The 18,567-nt window shown below is 37.7% G+C and overlaps 1 protein-coding gene across 6 annotated transcripts in view; it reads right to left on the bottom strand.

The window, feature by feature from the left end:
- The window catches only part of LOC149796476 (intermembrane lipid transfer protein VPS13D-like), a 360,667-nt gene that overhangs the window by 158,676 nt on the left and 183,424 nt on the right, over positions 1-18,567 (bottom strand). For all 6 annotated transcript variants that reach the window (XM_089961181.1, XM_089961184.1, XM_089961183.1 and 3 more), the window contains 2 exons: positions 12,195-12,416; positions 1,539-1,672 (listed from right to left, as the gene is read on the bottom strand). In XM_089961181.1, coding sequence (XP_089817307.1) covers positions 1,539-1,672; positions 12,195-12,416 — 356 coding nt within the window. The remainder of the gene's footprint in view (positions 1-1,538; positions 1,673-12,194; positions 12,417-18,567) is intronic.

The following is an 18,567-nucleotide window of genomic DNA, read 5'->3' as shown; positions in this document are numbered from 1 at the left end:
ATTATTATTATTATTATTATCTGATTTGTACAACACGTTTTTTTTAAAAACCTGAAGCTTGGTATATATTTTTATTTTCTTTTTAAAGCATTATTATTGGGCACAACATAAATACCGTGCAGTGATATAATTTACATAAATTAACAATATTACTATACATTTGAATGCATTTTGTTGTGTTTAACAACCAAGCCCATGAGATAAGTAAACTCATTCATATAATTTTTTTTTCATTTTTCCCTAGTGTGCTCTTAGGTACATAACATGATTGTTAATTATGGACCCAGACTACTGTCTTATAGCAAGAGATATATAAAAAAGATATATGGACCCAGACTACTGTCTTATAACAAGAGATATATAAAAAAGATCTAAGAGTGATAAAGCTACTTTATGTTTTTCACCCACGAGATTAAATATATCCATTATTTACTTGTAGCAAGCAAAGGTTCTTTTTATTTAATGTTCAAACATATTAGCTAGCAAGATCTACTGTATAACAGACCAAATTACCATATTTACTAGCCTATAAGTTGATGCAAAATTTCCATCCTTCATCCATATATAAGTCTGGATCAATAAATATAACTAAAAGTACCTAATTTGTGTCATACAAAGTATTTTAAATGTAATACAGATAGGATAAAATTTGCGATGCTGTGTGGAATTAAACTATAATAACTTCCAGTTTCATAAATATTAAAAGTATCAATCTAAGCTATTTCAGATTACCAGCAATAGGGAACTTGCATCATTGTGTGACTCGCAGCATGGTGCATGCATCCATCCAGCCACATGGACAACTTAGTAGTAACTTACTTGATTTAATACATCATTTCAAGAGCGCAAATTGATTGGTATATTAATATTGACTAGAATTGTACACTATTAAATATACTACCAAGCCTATGCATAATGCTGAACTCGAAACACTCAAGTTTAGTCTGGAATTACTTCAAAGTAAATGAAGTCGATGAGTCCAGTGCTATTTTTTTTCCCACTGGATTCAGACCTAGATGAACTGTCACAAAATTACTGAATATCTGAAATCTGTGTGTGTGCATATCTTTTATGGAATTACTTGTATTGTGGACTCAATGTATGTGACGAGATTCGCAGGTGAGTACATGGTGTTGATACTATATTCATGGCATACATTAGACATGTATATATAAACAGTATACATGTATATGCACCAATGCATGGTTCTCTGAATAAAGTGAAAAAATATTACATATGCCTTCTGTTTTCACTTCAGGCGTATTTTTCATTTAATATGCATTGATATAAGATGGTAACTGCCAATGAAGCATGTATTTTTGCACCCACATTTATTATTTAACCTCTCCCTCGCAAATATTTTGGGGTAAATGCACCTGGTTGCTGATAACACAATTCAGTCCATAACACGGTCAGGTTATATGGCTCCCAACTACCATTTATAGCAGGGTCACACTGTGCACGTGTGTCTAATGGCCCTCTGACCCTGCTCTGAATTGAGTTGAAATGTTCCATTAAATCTTTGTGATGTGACATACCTGCTCAATAACTGGTCCCCGTTTTGTAACAATTCCACCAGAGGTTGTGAGAGGGCTGCGTGTACGTGAGTACCTCCCTTCGGACTGCATACTGGTCTGGTGATTTGAACTGTCATCTGCTTGGTTTTGCATACCTGCAACATATTACAATTGGTTACTATTACAACACAAAATTTTCACAAGCCTCAAGTAGTATATAGAAATGTGGGTTTCTGGCTCACTTTTATCACTGCATGATAAAGACAAGGTCGATAGAGACACTGCTATAGGTCTATATACTACTGGAGTATGGGGTTTCTGGCTCAATTTACTGTGGTGACTCCAGTGCAGAAAAAAATTGGTGTGTTTTGGACCTGTATGGTGGCTTACTGCATGAAAAAGAGTGTTCCCTGTCCATACACTAGGGGTTTCTGGCTCACTTTTTTATGTTGTATTAGAAGTGTGCTTGTAATATAGCAAAAATGTCTCTTCTGTGAGTGAGGTTAGCAAAAGTTTAGTACTGGAATTAAGTGAGGAGGAGTCCAGAGAGTGGTTGAAGCGTGCTGGAGAGTTAATAGTGTATGAGAATAAGGATCTGAGTTATGTGCCTGAGATGATTTATTGTGAGGAAAATGAAGATGAATGTGACAATGAGGAGTGGTGAAGCGTAGTAATAGTCACTAGTGTCCAGTGCAGCAGTACAATCAGCAGTATTACATCAAAAATAAGCTGAAGCATTTTCATTTGTCAGAGGCACAACAAGATTAGTTTTATTATTGGCTGAATAAGGTGACTCAAGTTCAGTTTGTAGGTCATGTAAACTTTATAAAATTTGAGTACGTGTTCAAGCACATATCTGAGAGGATGCGTCTTCACGAGCATGCCGCAAAATGTAAGATAGTCTCTGTGAAGACTTTGGGTGAGGAGTACAATAAGATTATTTCTGAGGCGTTGTCGTCGGAGTCATATACACTTGAAACAAAGGAGTCAATTGCTGAATTAGGATAACCAAACCATTTGACGAGCGATTCTTTTTCCATTGGTGGAGATGATTTTTCAACTCTAAAGAGGTTTTATTTTGTTTTTTGTAATTCTTGCTCATAAAAAGAACCCTGTATGGGCTCTCTTGAGGAATCTTTGAGTCTGTACATGACCAGAATGGTTTTTTGAAGGGTATTGACAATGAAGACTTCTTCAGTCCAGTTTGTCTGCTGATTCTGACGTGGTCTTCAGTTTTGAATTTGGATTTCAAAAATAAGGCATCTCTGAACTGTTGTTTTTTATCAGCTGAAGAGGCTTTTGTTGGTGTCATTTTAATGCTGCAGTGCCAGGTTCGCTTGTATTGGTCAATGAGTTCTGGCAAAAAAATCTAAGTATTGGTTGGTGTTATCACCGGTAAATCTGCTCCACATGTGATTTTTGTGAGTTCTGTTGAACCCTTCTATGATATCCACTTTCATCTGATAGTGTGTGCTGTACAAGATAATATTTAATTTAAGCCAACATGAGATGGTTTTGTTATAAAATTCACTACCACGATATGGCCATAATTTATTGGGCTTTGGTGCACCTACAATGATATCAAATGCTTCAATGACAGAATTTCCTTTTCTGTTTATCTGAGGAACTATACATGCATATTTGCTGAACACATTGATGACCATTATGAGATATTTGAAATGATTGTTGTATGTGCTGCAATCTCTCATGTCAACAAGATCTGCCAGACATATATTGTCTGCCGCAAGAACGATGACTGCATTGTGGAAAATTCTTGTGCACTGGTTTATTCTGTTCTTCTGAGAGAACTTTCAGTTCTGATAGATCTTCTACTGACTTCTTCATTTTACCTGAAATCCCAATGCCCAGCTTATGTTTGGTGCCAATGACGTCATGCACAAGAGCTCAGTCTACACATTCTCTGAAATTGTTTGGCTTGAGTGTTTTTAAGTCCCTCTGCATGACTGGTGGTGTACCAGTGTGAAATTCATTACACACAGCAACTCCCATGTTTGTATTTTTAAAACACCACATGTTGGTTGCATCCATTCCCATTGTAGCCACTATGTCCAACTCCTTTACAATGGCTGCCGGTACTCAGCAACATTCCTCCTCCACAACTGCTTTGCCAGGAAGCAAAGACAAAAGTGTTGGCTAAGGTCTATGCCAGTGAGAAACTTCCACTGTACATTGACCTCATCTCACATCCAGCAGTCTGCTTGACTTCAGGATGCCCAATCTGGTTAGGACCATTGCCAGAGAATATGAGAGCTATTTTGGCATGGAGAGTCAAGTGGTCTTCAACAGATGTTGTAAAATGTTCCCTCATAGCTGAGCCATCTGTCTGCCATCCTGGCTTCTACCTTCTATGTCATCTGTGGACCACATTGAAGCATTTTTGGACAGGACAGGGTCATTGTGCAGTCAACCTTGTCTGATGGGGCCAGGCCACTAATTCTTCCTGTTGCTGTGGAGCTCTTCAGACCATGTAACACATTGTGAACATATGTCCACTGACAAATTTCGCTGGTGGACTGCAGGCTCTGCATCTTGCCGATGATGGTGTTAAATGGCTGAGCACGCACTGCACATGATAATAATTGCTAAACAAGATCAGATTCAGGATCGTGCTGGCCTGGGATACGTATCCATTGATTTCTTCCACGGTTTGATTGTTCAGTTTGTACTGTGCCAACAATTGTTCTGCAATGTGATTCTGCCACATAGTCTGTTCTGTCTCCCCCAGGTTGTATTTTCCCGCAAACCTCCAGAAAGGCTTTATGGGGAAACAAGTACACACCTTCATCACACATCTAGAATTTTCATTGCGTGCTCGCATTGAGATTGGTGATGTTTGTGTCCTGGTATTTGATGTACTCATACTCGTTCATCGAGTCGTTGATGGGGTGTCATTGTTCAGCCAAAGTTAATCGGGAGTAAACCATGAATGCATGATGTCGCTATGTTATAATGGTGTTACAAAATAACACTGTGATTAAAAGACATTCTATTTTTTTTTTACCACAATCCTTTTAATCCATAACTGGACATGATTGTGCCAAGAGATGGTGTTGTACCGCCACAGTTTTCTGAAGAGACTGTTTGAGGAAAGATCAGATAAATGAGTTTCCTGCATAGTTGCTGTAGACAACGGTGATGATTTAGTCAAATGAGGCATAATTTAGCTGGCTACTTTTTGTCCCATGGCTGTTCCAGTGGCTCCTGCTTTGGCCTCTTTGAGGGCAATTGGTGCTGCTTTGGCGTTAATGCATGGAAGTACTGCTAACACTGAGGTAAACAGTGTGGATAAAAATCCACTCAACATTTTACATCACTTTACTTGTCATGTCGGAAGACTTGTCTATATCAAGTACTTGTACAAAATTCGATACTGTTTTGTTGTCACCAGCTTTTGATCCAGAAGATGACTGCGCATCTCTACCAACTTGCAATGAAAGGTCATGAAATCGTGTTTGGATCCCGATGTTGCTGCAGCATATCAGTGATTGAATTGTTTGGAGGTGATGCCATTGATCTCTCGCAATTACATCGATGTCATGATTATACTGAAGACAACACAAAACATCCTATGTTTCATCGGATGTATTTAGGCATATCATAGTACAACTGAATAAAATACTGTTGTAGCGCTTGTGTCTCAACAATGAAAAATACTCACAGATCTTATTCATGTTCTCACAGTCAATTTTAATGTCATCAAACGCGATGATCTTGTGTGTGTCTGAATCGAATTCTATGAGTTAGATTTCATCTGGAAAGGATAGGGTGAAAATGTCTTCCACAGTATTTCCAAATTCATCAGAGTGTGGTATTTGTCATGTTGAAGATTGAACATGTAAATCATGGCACGATCATACTTTAGCATCTTATTCAACAGGAGATTTAGGAGGAGATTGGTTTTACCATGACTGGTAGGACCCATGATCCTGTCAAGGCAATCAAGCATTAAAAAAAATGATGCGGATGCGGCATTGTTTTCTCCTCTGTGTCAAAGTTAATGATGATCATTTTCTATAATTCATTCCATGAATCATTCACATGAGTCAACCTTATCTGCAAACTATGTATTACAGTTCTTTTGGTAAGCTTATTGGGTCAAGCAGCAATTCTTATGAGAGTCAGGATGAGCTTGACTAAATGGTCAACCACAGACCTGCAAAAACCTACGAGTCTGTCTCAGTAAGGCAGTTGATTTTTTCTGAAAGATTGACCAGTCTTCAGTTAGGTGTAACACAAATTAACATAAGCTGGAAAAAGGTCATTAAAAGTTTAGTATCTGAAACGTGCAGCAACGATAAATATTACATTCAACTGAAAAGTTTGTAAAGTAAACGTAGACATTATTTACCACAGTTGCACAAATTTTAGTTTCAAATCCAATGCATCTCAGTGGCTTGTTGCTATCTCTCAATGTGATGTTAATCCTTGGAAATTCTTTTTTCCATTCCACATGATGACAGCAATCAATGAATCATATCTCCTGCCACAGGACATACTCAAATTAGCATGTAATGTCCAATAATCGTAACTGTGTCTTTCCAGCTCTTATTCACAAGAATCTGAATACTCCTTTTTATTCTTCTATGTTGATTATTAACACTTTTCAAGAGGCTTATTTTCACTTTCGTATTAAATATGCATAGCTTGCTGGATGCCAGTTTTAAAAAAAAATATATATTCAACAGTTTGATCATGCAGACACTTCACATGAACAAACAGGTGCAGTTTAAAGCGTCTGATGTGCTGCTGTAAAGTTAGACTGGTTCCCTGACTAATTTTGCTAATTTGAATATGAAACCCAGATCCAAATCAAACAAGGATGAACCAATTATCCGGATTTTTAGGCAATGATCTTTTTTCTGTAGTATTTTACGTAAGACTTAAGGCTAAATCGTAAGGGTTGGCAGGTCTGCAAATGTGCCAGGGATTCCATGCAGGGAAATCTCAACATGAGTGGTCACAGCACCACCAATCTCAACGGTATAAGGTACCCACCCTCGGATGCCAACAACACATGATGGTTGCACATCAGTGGACTGGCAAAGAATAAATTGTTGTTGAATGGAGGAGAAATGACAGGAAATATTTACATGGGAGGAAAAATGGTTTACCAGCTCCAACAGGCTCTTGTATCTTCTCAGGCTGTCTTGTCAGCAGATCTTGATGTGGCACTGCTTAATAAATATGATAAAAAGGCTGGTGTGATATCTGTGACTTGCCAAGTGACTAGCAATCTTTACATATCATCATCTCCCTCTGGAACAACATCATAGAATTCTAGACAAAATGGAGTGTATACCAGGGTGAACATGAGATCAACGATGGTTTACTATTTTGGAACTATGGACCATTCTATGTGGATCGATAGAGAAGCTACAGGAACTTACACACTAACTGCGATTCAAATGGTGGCAAGACTTTGTGTGAACAATTCAATTTATCAGTGGCCCGTTCGACTTATAAAAAGCCAAATTTAGCCTGTACAGAATGACAATAATGGAAGGAAAAAATTATATGGACTTCCTACTACATGGCCCATCACTGATAACACCCAAGCGATCTCATATTCTCAGTTAAATTTGTTTGGTGGCACAAAGTTTTCGACCACGGGAGGTCTGGTGGCATCGGATGTTGGAAATGAGTAGGCCACAGCTGGAATTACATCCAATTTCTGGCTTTAGGTGCAGTTACCTGCAGCAGTAGCCATCTGGAAATTTCAAGTGCATTGGCGCAGCTCTGGAACACAACTCATCCTTGTGTGGAGACTCGATGGCATTTAACCTGACAGCACTGCAAGTATGCTTTACATGATACAGCAGTGATCGGATTTTACCTTGCCGCATCGAACACAACCATGAAGTATTCCACATTTAAATTTACTGTGCTCATGGCAGAACCTTCTAACCCTGAGTTAAGTTATTTTAAAATTTTTACACCGATATTTTAGCATTATATAGATTTAGCCATGGCGGAAATTGTCAGAGTAGCTATCAAACTTTACCAGTTAATGTTTGACGATATTTACAGGCAGGATGAGTCGTATGCTGGAAATGACAATCACATGCTCAAGCAGACCATGGGGATTTACTCAGATATCAATCAGGTGAAAAACACGAGTAAGTTATCAGTAGAAAATGCACATGAACGGTGGAAACATGAGATAAAAATGTCACATGATTCAGTTAGGCATGTGCAACAAGAGCAGCTCAGAGACACCACTGACAAGTCTTTTGCTGTACTTACATTTTGAAACAACAGAGAATCGACTCAGATGGTCACAACCATAGAGGAAATTATTGACAACATCATCGCAGAGCTGCATCTGAGCATCGCGGACATGATCATGAAAACTGGATTTATTAAATGATGACAGTTTGGTCAAAAGGAAGACAATGATGCACTCAAGAAAGATTATGAATGCATGTACAAAATAGTAGCCAAAAAGAGATTTCGCGGAACTGAAAAATGCGTAATGCCATCGACAAATTTATTTTCTTCTTCAACATACTGGAACAGAGTGCAAGACCGTGATCATGCTGGCACTCGACAGTGAAGTTGTTCCTCAACCAGTAGCAAAAAACAACCAGTTCTTGAAAACAATAAGGACATGGAAGCACTTTTCAACATGATGTTGTATAACATGCAAGGAAAAATCGATCCAGATATCGCTGCAGTGTCATACACGTATTTGGAAAATTTCACACCGGAAGAAAATGAACAATTGAGCAGTCTTTTTAAAAAAGGAAGTGTGCTTCCACAAGGAAACTTTGTCAACACTCCAAAAACATCTCAGGAACTGCTTGATAAAATGAACGATTGAGAAAAATATCAAAGAAAATACTGGAGTCAGTGGACTTCCAGGGACAGAGATTTCATGTTTCCAGCAATAAAAAACTTGAAAAAAGTAAATCTCAATGTGGAAATAAAATGCCCCATCTTATCATTATGTTTACAAATATCACGGAAAAACATCTTATTCTACTGATGATTTCCAGTTGTTACATGTAATAGAAGAACAGCGATATCTGGACCATCTTGAGCTGGCAGCGACTCCTGATATGCTGTCAGATCTTGTAAAATTAAATCAGCTGATGAAAATCACAAAAGATTTAAACAGATTTCTACTATGGGTTGTTGGAGAAATGGTGAGTGAAAATAAGGTCAGCGAGGATAAAAATTACATGGATGTGAAGTTTTTAAGCGAGCATTTATCACAGCTTGAACTGCTGCTGCAAAGTTTAGTTGATGCTGACAACACAGTTTATAAGCACAGGATGAACTTCAATCACATTGACAAGAATTTGTTGGCAGAAGAGTGTCGAGCTAAAATCACATAACCGCTATTACCATAAAATAGTCTATGTGTACATGCACGGATATGGAGATACAAATGCATACTGAGGTTCATCTTGGTGACACCACTTGCCATGATTGCCACCGGGGTAATCTCCATGGGTGCAATGGCCAATCTGATAATGTTGATTTTGTCTGGAGCAGGATTGGCCTTCCAAACGATGATGAAATGCATAGAGCCATCACTGGAGGCCAATAATGCCACCAAGTAGGCCATGCTGTCATATCAGAAAATGCTAAATAAAATATGTTTGTACTTTTGTGGAGCCCTCTTTGACATGCAACTGCTCATCGGCGAGATGAGAACCGTTGACGACCTCATCATGGACATGGTGGGAAACTAGTGTGGGTTGATGTCGCTGAGCCAATTCGAAAAAGTCTAAGATAAAAATTATGTTATGGATTATAAATACAAAATGTCTGGCTACAGCAGCTATACTGCCAGTCTTGATGATGATGAGGTCTTCATCACTGATGTGATCTCGCATAATCCAAAATCGCTCCACGATGCCATTGCAACAGTGATTCGAAATAACGTTCCTGTGATACTCCAACTGATGCTGATGAAAACACAGGGAGTGGCATGCAAATAGGTGTTACTCATGTGAGAACAACATACGGAGTTATCTAGAAACTGCATCGTCAAGATCTATTACGATGAGGATCTGATCAGACAGCACTGCAATGCATCAGCAAAAAAACTGCTGAAAGAAAATATTAAAATTATCTTAGTTATAAGAATAAACATGGAGAAAGCGAGCTCAATTGCCATACCAGTCAACAATGTGGTCACCTCAGTCAAGGCACTGGCGGGACAAGAGATCCTTACCATGCAGCAGTACATGAAAAAAATGTGGGACAAGTACAAGGCACTAAACTGAAAAACAGCTAAGCTTTCCAAACTTCTTTGAATTCAGTTTGAAATCATGAGCAGGTCAAGGCAATCTGAATTCGAGAAAAAACTACCCAAATCGATCTACAAGCCCTTCAGCAACATGATAAGATCAAGTATCTTCCAGCCCCAGGTGCATCGAAAAAGCATACAGAGATGACAAAGGATTTATTTATGATCATCATCATGTGCTTGAGAGTAGTCAACAAGGAACTCCTTCAATGCATTCTGAAATCTACCACTGATGAAGAACTACATACACTTATGGCTATCAAACTTAGAGTAGCTCTCAATGTTTGACAATTTATGCCTTCTATTCTCATTTACATCTCTCTGACATCACCAATGAGGAATGCCAAGACAAGATATGGAATGACTTTGGCTGTCAAACTCTCGGAGATTACCAGGACCTGTACCTGAAAACGTGCATACTTCTGCTCACAGATGTCTTCGAAAATTTTAGACGTATGTGCATGGATCATTACTAATTCGATCAGCTATGATATTTCTCCTCTCCTGGGATGCTCTCCTCAATGTGAGACAAGCTCAGATTGAACTCTTTACAGATCCGGACATGTTCATGTTCACCAAACAAATGATTTGCAGTTGAATATCCACCAATGAACAAAAAGTAACCATCAGCTACAACAAAAACATGAAATACTACGATCCCACAAAACCATCCACATAATCCTCTACCTTGATACTGACAAACTCTGTGGTGGGCCATGTCACAACCCCTTCACATCAGAGATTTTCACTGAATCACTGAAGAACAGTTCCTCGAGGAAGACATGTGGGATATGATGATGGACATAGCTATTTGGTTGAAGTCGATCTCCTTCATCCCTCTGATCTCCAAAATGCTAATAACAATTATCCCTTCTGTGCTGAGAAACTCGTCACCAGCTCGATGCTTCTTCACAACAACTTGAGCAAAAAAGCATGGACATGGAGATGCTGAGGTGAAAAAACTAATACCCAATCTCAACCACAAAACATGCTACAAGATACATTATCGACTGCTTGAACAAGCTCTCCAACATGGACTTGTTCTTGTCAAGGTTCATCGTGCTCTCAAGTTTAAACAATCTCCATGGATGAAAACCTACGTCAACTTCAACACGAGACAAAGAACCAAAGCCAGTACGGACTTCAGTCAAAATTTCTTGAAACTCATGAACAGTAGAGTCTTTGGAAAAACCATGCAAAATATCAGACGCAGAAAGAAAATTGAAGTCGTCAATAACCAACGATGACACGTTAAGCTCATGACCAATGATGCCTTTGTCAGCATGAAAATCTTAACTTGTCATGATCGAATCAAGAGGAACACATCTCAAGCTAGACAAACCTATCTATGTTGGCACAGCCATTCTTGAACTCTCCAAAATGTTCATGCTCGAGTTTCATTCTGACTTCTTCAAACAAGAATACGGAGACAAAGCCACACTGCTCATGACAAATACCGATTCACTCTCATCCATGAAATTCACACCGACGATGTCTATGCGGATCTGTATCAACACTGAGACCTCTTTGATCTTAGCTATTATCCTGAAATAATTCCATTCCACTGCAAAGATAATAAAAAGGAACTTGGAAAGTTCAAAGAAGAAACTTGTGGGACACCCATCACAGAATTCAAAGGACTTAGGTCCAGAATGTACTGCCACACACTCGATATTGATACCATCAGGAAAAAAGCCAAAGGCGTAAAAATAAACTGTTGTTCACATCGCCACTATTCATCACTAGTCACTACAAGGACATCTATGCCATTATTCCATGAGAACTTTCCAATCACAACGATATAACGTATCCACCATGCTCATCAACAAAAGAGTACTTTGTCCCTTTGATGGTAAGCATTACTCCACCTGTGGTACTGACACACTCGCTCACAGAAATTATCACACGAAAATGTAAACCATAGACAATGAAACACTCTTTATCATGCAGTGAGCCAGAAACACCATAACCCAGTAGCATAGAGACCCATGGGGGCTCTCTTGACCATAAAAGTGAGCCAGAACCCCATTTCTATATACTACTGCCTCAGAGTTTTGCATATTTAATGAGATGACTAAGTCAGCTAAAAGCAAAATCATTAAAAACTTAGCTATTTAAATTTATTAAAATGAATGAGCAAATACAAACACATTTGATACGAGTATGCTGAACTGTATTTCAATCAGCTTGCCATAATTCAGTACAAATTATGTCTATTATAATACAGTACTAGTACTGATTAGTCTGATTATGAAAGGAAGCAGAATCACTCTCAATACGAAATACATCCACATTAACTTCACAACAGTGTTATAAATGGCAACAAAATTAAGAACAGTAACATGTTGACAAAATCAATGACACTTCCCAAATTGTGCAGAACATTTATAAACACATACCTCCTTGGAAAGGATTTTCTGCATTAGTCATCAGGAATTTATGCACCAGCAGCAGCCAGTCAAAGATGCACATCAGCTTCATGTTATTCAGCAGAATCAAGAAACGTTGACCATTTTTTGAAGCGCGAAAGTGCAACTCCATCTGAAGACTATCAGGAGCTGTTTCACTTGTGGGCAGGAGGATTTTCTCGAACACACTAGGGCGCTGATTGTGAGCAGCATCTGGAAAGTTTAAGATACAGACATTCCCCTTCTCTTTCACCAACTTAAGATTTTTAAGAAACTTGTTTAAGGCAAAATCTTAATATAAAAAATCCTAACCCTTTATGCACGTTACAGGCATCCTCTTTGCTGAATAAAACACATGTCAATCAACTACTGCATATATCTTCTTGTGGGTTGGTGGTTCTTTTCGGGGTTTTCCCCGGGTTCTTCTGCCACCATTAATACTGGCCGCCATGCATAGCCTATAGTGTGCTGAAAAATGGCATTAAACCCCACAACAACAACAACAACTACATGTATTGCATAACAAACATCTCAATGCCCCAAAGACATATCTAAGCACTAGGGGTAGCTCAACATCATAACACTGATGCAATGAAGAATGGCAATATTTATTCTGGTGATAGTCTAATGTGATAAAGACTCAAAAAAGCAACACATGATATTAGAGAGATGAACATAAACTAAACTCTATAAACTAAGACACACCTAGACTCCAGTTTGTTCCATACTGGCTGCAGAGTATGTAAATGGTGTATCCAGTCAAGTTATCAATCTTTTCAATTAGGTTTGCTACCAGAGAGCTCTAGATCAGAGTGGGTCATTTTTATTGTTGTTGTTGTTGTTGTTTTAGGGTTTAACGCCATTTTTCAGCACATGATAGGCTATACATGGCGGCCAGTATTAATGGTGGAGGAAGAACACGAGGAAAACCCCGGAAAGAACCACCAACCCACGAGAAGCTACTGGCAAGCTTTCTCACATACCCACATTGGCTGAATCCGAGATTCAAACCCACGCAGATACAGGTGAGATGGCAGTGATCCGTAACGGAGAACGCTTTAGACCACTCGGCCACTCGGGACCCCGGTCATTTTTATTATGAGATACCAAGATAATTTATGTTGTGGTCAGGTTGGCTAAAGTGTCTGGACACTGGAGCTCCTTTTTATAATGGATATCCTTATGGTTTTCTTTTAATCTAAATTTTTTACTGATATTTTTACGTAAAAGCTCATTTGGGTTTTATGTTCTATCACTATTCAAGTAAATCCCGGCTGTACAAAAACCTGGCTGCATTCAACATTAATGGAGTCTGAACAGCAGTACAACTGCTGCAACAACAGGCTGTGATAATAGAAACCCCCTAAAATAGGAGACAGCAAATGTCACATGATCCAATAAGCGACTGCACTGGCAGCTAGGAGTAAATAAACTTTGCATCAGTGATCAGTTGAAAAAAATGACTCAACAAGACCAATGTCCACTAAAAAGTTACAAGATAACAAAGCTGGTCAGGCAAGATAACAAAGCTGGTCAGGGACCAGGGGTGACTATATTACCCCAGGAGATGGAACAGAATGCCTCCACATCCTATCAGGTAGTGCCCTCTCTGAATTGTACAAACATTCAAAATATAAACATCTGTATGTCATCTTTCTATCCTTATGAATAATGTGAACAACAAGGATGCTTACAACAAACTGTGTTCATTTATTTACTATATAATTACTATGCAGCTGGTATCTGTCTGGATGCATGTTTTACTATTACAGTATCTAGTATAGAAAATTTTAGAAAAGAAGACTGACTTCAACAGACTCTCTTTTAATAAAGGGCAGCATATTCTTCTGAGATTAAGATATGTCTTCTACAGATGCATAATATTGTTTTAAACCAATGTTACTGTTATATCAGTGCGAGAGATCTAATGCATCATGAAATGTAGTTTTCTCAATTTTGACAATCTGATTCATACATTAAACTTCCCAAGGCTGTTTCCAATGATAAACAATCCATTCCTCCACTTTCCATCTTGTTGGTATAACGCTACATTTATGCCAAATATATGAATGCATAAATAGAATGATTTCATTGTCCCAAAATTACATGCACAAATGGTGGTGTCCAAACATATATATTAAATACTGTAGTTTTGAGCAATTTTAGATTTTTTTTATATTTACGTGTGAAATATGAAGGTGTCATACTAGGTGTGTCAGACTATGGCATCAGAAAAGATTCTTGTTGTTGATGTCATTGTTGTGGGTTTAGTGATTTTCCAGCATAATAAACTATACAAGGTGATCAGTATAACTGGCTGGAAGAACCAGTGACCCACAGAAAGCTTTCTCACATACTCACATTCATTACAACAGATAAATGCAATCATGTAACAACAGCATTACGTAATTTCATTTCTAGTTCGACCAATGCAATTATCTAAACACTTACGTAAAATATTTCATTTTTGATACTGTGCTACATAGAATCATAAAACTGTACAAATTAAAATGAAATTTATGAAATTTGTTAAATGTTTTTGATGTTCTTGCTTGCCAACATTTGCAAAATATAAAACTTATTCAACTTGCCCATATATTACAACTCTATGGGCTGAAAAAAAGAGAAATGAGCGAAAAGCAATAAGCTTTGTAAAATTCAACAAATAATTCATTTCCCGAGAACATCAAGTCAAATATGTAAAAGGAACTTATGGTATTGCAAATTAAATCTCAAATAATCCTAGAATTTCTAAGGCAAGTCTTAATACATATAATTAAAGTTTTGAATAAACTTCATTGCTATTCAAAATAAATCCAGTGCTGGAAGTGTTGAAATGCCTGTGATGACCTGTGTCATAGTGTTGTGCCAACAGTCTTTTGTTGAATCATCAAAAAAAATAATATTACATAATGGAAAATTTCAATCTGGTAGGTTCCAAATGTTTAGAAGATAAAATCTTAGTTTTAATTTTTATTTTTGGCCAATAGAATGATTCAAGATCTGTCATCAGTCTTATTGATCCTTAAATGACCAGCCTAAGGAATTTCATGGGCTAAACTTAGAAATTCCTGTTTATACAACTTTGGAACCACAATTAGATAGCTCACTGACCACTTGTCACCAGCTTGTACCTCAGCTGGTCTCCATTTTCTCATAAGGACCCTATTTTCAACAAAATAACAAACAGGTACTTCTGTGGCCTCAGTTTTGCTAATAGCCCTCTGAAACAAAATGGAGATCTCAGGATCATGTTCCTATTCGACAACAAATGATTGATGTTCATCATCCTGGTTATAATAAAGAAAATAAGTAGTTAAAAGAGGATCACTGTGATCAATACTTGCTGATCAATTAATTCAAGGAGCAAACGTGACTTCATCAAAAGCCTGAAAAGAGCTGCCAACCCTCCAGACTCACAATTAGGGATAAAAATTAGTGATTTTTGAACACAATTAGTGCAATGTGGATATGTGAGAAAGCTTGCCAGTAGCTTCTCGAGGGTCGGTGGTTCTTTCCGGGGATTTCCCGGTTTCTTCCTCCACCATTAATACTGGCCGCCATGTATAGCCTATCGCGTGCTGAAAAATGGCGTTAAACCCTACAACAACAACAACAACAACAACACAATTAGTGAAAAATTATACCATGACATTAGCTCCATCCACTTTGATGGTCAGTACTGCATTATATAAAAATCCCAAAATTGTTATGTAATTTAAATTAATTGTTTGTCTTTTAGTTTTAAAATATTTTTTTATTCCATTACATGTTTTTGTAATGTAATATTGTTTACTGGACTTGAATTTTGTTTTTGAATTAAGTTGAGTTCTGTTTGACTTGATTGATTTTTGTTGTTGTTGATGTAAATACCTAATAATAAAAACACTAGTTGCTATCTTAAAGTCAGTGACAGTTTTGGTAAATAACTTTTTTTTATTTTTTTTAAATTCTTTCTCAGAGTAAGAATCATTAAGTTGAGTCAACATCATACCTGGACTACATGACATGAGGCACATGTTAATTTGTAAACAAACTTCCATTTTTTTCAGAAGGATGAATGGATGAACTCATGATTCTCATCTGGGAATCTGTTTTGTGTTTTAGTTAGTCTTATAACTGATATTATGACAAGAATTCTATCAGTCATGCCTTAACACTTGAGGCGCCAAGTTGTTTTATGTTGTGCCCAGTTTGGGATGATTTTTTCTTCTTCTTCAAATTACTGAATTCGAGTAATTGCTTTCATTGGAAATTTAAAAGTGCTCAAAATTAATTCTTGGACAAAGACATTTACCGGATTTATATGGAATTAAAAAACTGGAATAATATTTTCTGGGATCCAAGAAGAGTCTGTTGACACATCAGTACAATGCTAACTAATGCTTATGTCATTGCCTTCCATCTTGGACTTCCATTGGGATTTGAACTGTGATTCACTTAGAACATTTCTGATGACAAATTATGGATTTCATTTTTAATAGGATCAACTTTCTGATCCAAACAAGGCTTGTCAGTTACTAATGGATTAACCACAATTTTATCTCCAACTATGTCACTGCTTAGTAATAAATGAATACACTCGATCTGTAAAGACAACACTGTTCCAACTGCCATGGGTCTTGAGACTAAGTCTGACAACAAATTTACACAATGAAGAGGAACATTAACAAAGCTGCACTCTACTCCTTGAATAAGATCACTCTTATTAGATGACTTCTCAGAAAAAGGCAAAGTACCTGACAAGGCTCTGAAAAGCTCTTGTGTCCCTTCAATCATTAACTCCTAGAGTTTTTTGTCATTTTGTCCTGAAATGAGAGTAGGAACACATTTTGGGGGCCTATTTCTGAATACATCCTAATACATTGACTTCGAAGAGATTTCCAGTTAACCTAATGCATAGTTATGTTTTTCATAGTCTATTTTGCTCATTAATGAGCAGAAGGGTAAAAGTTTGAGTTCTTTTTTTCGTTGGCTTAATGGATCCATCATTTTCATATACATACCACTTTTTATTCCAAATGCCCATCTTAACCTACTTTTTGCAAAGGTTCACCTGTCTGTATGCAGTTCAGACCAGTCTGCTTTAGATCTGTGGCCAAGAAAGTCTAAAATCCTGACATACAATCAGATTCTGACCACGGGCGAATCTGTGGTAGAAATATAAAGGGTCGCAAAAAATTGTGTTTTTCACTGTATTTTGTAGAGAAACTAGAAAGTCCAGATTAGTTGGTATCATTGTAGAGTTACATTTGTCTACCTTTCTATAATACCACCCACTTTAGTGTATCGTAAATGACCTTGATGCTACAGAGCTCAGAAGTAGGCTACTACCTCCTGACATGTAAATGAGGCACCAGGGTTAATGAGTGAATATATTAATAGGGATAGGACTGGCAGAATCACTCATGAGTGATATAGAACTGCTTGAAATGAATGGTTTATAATTCTCCATAATAAAATCAGACTGGGGTTTGTTTGACCCAAAAAATGAATTGGTTTCAATAAATAATCATGACTTTGACCTCTTAGAAATAAGAGCTTTTGGAATAGATCTGTTGCAGAAAATTTGCTCAAAATGACAAAAATAATGATCCACTTCTTTTTCCCCAAAAGGGGTACTAACTTGAGGGGCCCCGAGTGGCCGAGTGGTCTAAAGTGCTTTCCGTTACGGATCATTGCCATCTCACCTCTATCTGCGTGGGTTCGAGTCTCGGATTCGGCTAATGTGGGTATGTGAGAAAGCTTGCCGGTAGCTTCTCGTGGGTCGGTGGTTCTTTCCGGGGTTTTCCCGGGTTCTTCCTCCACCATTAATACTGGCCGCCATGTATAGCCTATCGTGTGCTGAAAAATGGCATTAAACCCTACAACAACAACAACTAACTTGATATTTCTGATAGCATCAAAACCTGAATTTGTATGTAAAGTGGGGGAGTGCTTTCCACTTGCCAGCTCTATATCTTTTAATCAAAATTGAAATTCCCTCTCTTCCTTTTCTCTTTTCATTTGCATTAGCCCATCTTCTCTTTCTATCTCTTTCCTCTTTCTGCAACTGCATTTGCCACTCATCTTTCTCTTTCTGAAATTGCATTTCTCCCACTTCCCTCTCTCTTTGCATTTGTATCATTCTATACTCCCACTTCCCTCCCTCTTTGCATTTGTATCATTCTATACTCCCACTTCCCTCTCTCTTTGCATTTGTATCATTCTATACTCCCACTTTCCTCTCTCTTTGCATTTGTATCATTCTATACTCCCACTTCCCTCTCTCTTTGCATTGTATCATTTCTAGCTGAAAATGAACCTGTCTTAAACCAAATTCCAACCTTTTTACCTGTAATTTCATTTTCAATTTTTTTTAACC

The sequence above is a fragment of the Sinohyriopsis cumingii genome, chromosome 6 (genome assembly GCF_028554795.1).
Source record: "Sinohyriopsis cumingii isolate HCF-2022 chromosome 6, ASM2855479v2, whole genome shotgun sequence".
NCBI classification, from domain to species: Eukaryota; Metazoa; Mollusca; class Bivalvia; order Unionida; family Unionidae; genus Sinohyriopsis; species Sinohyriopsis cumingii.
The sequence above is the reverse complement of the archived record's forward strand: the minus strand, read 5'-3'. Positions and strand labels throughout refer to the sequence as shown.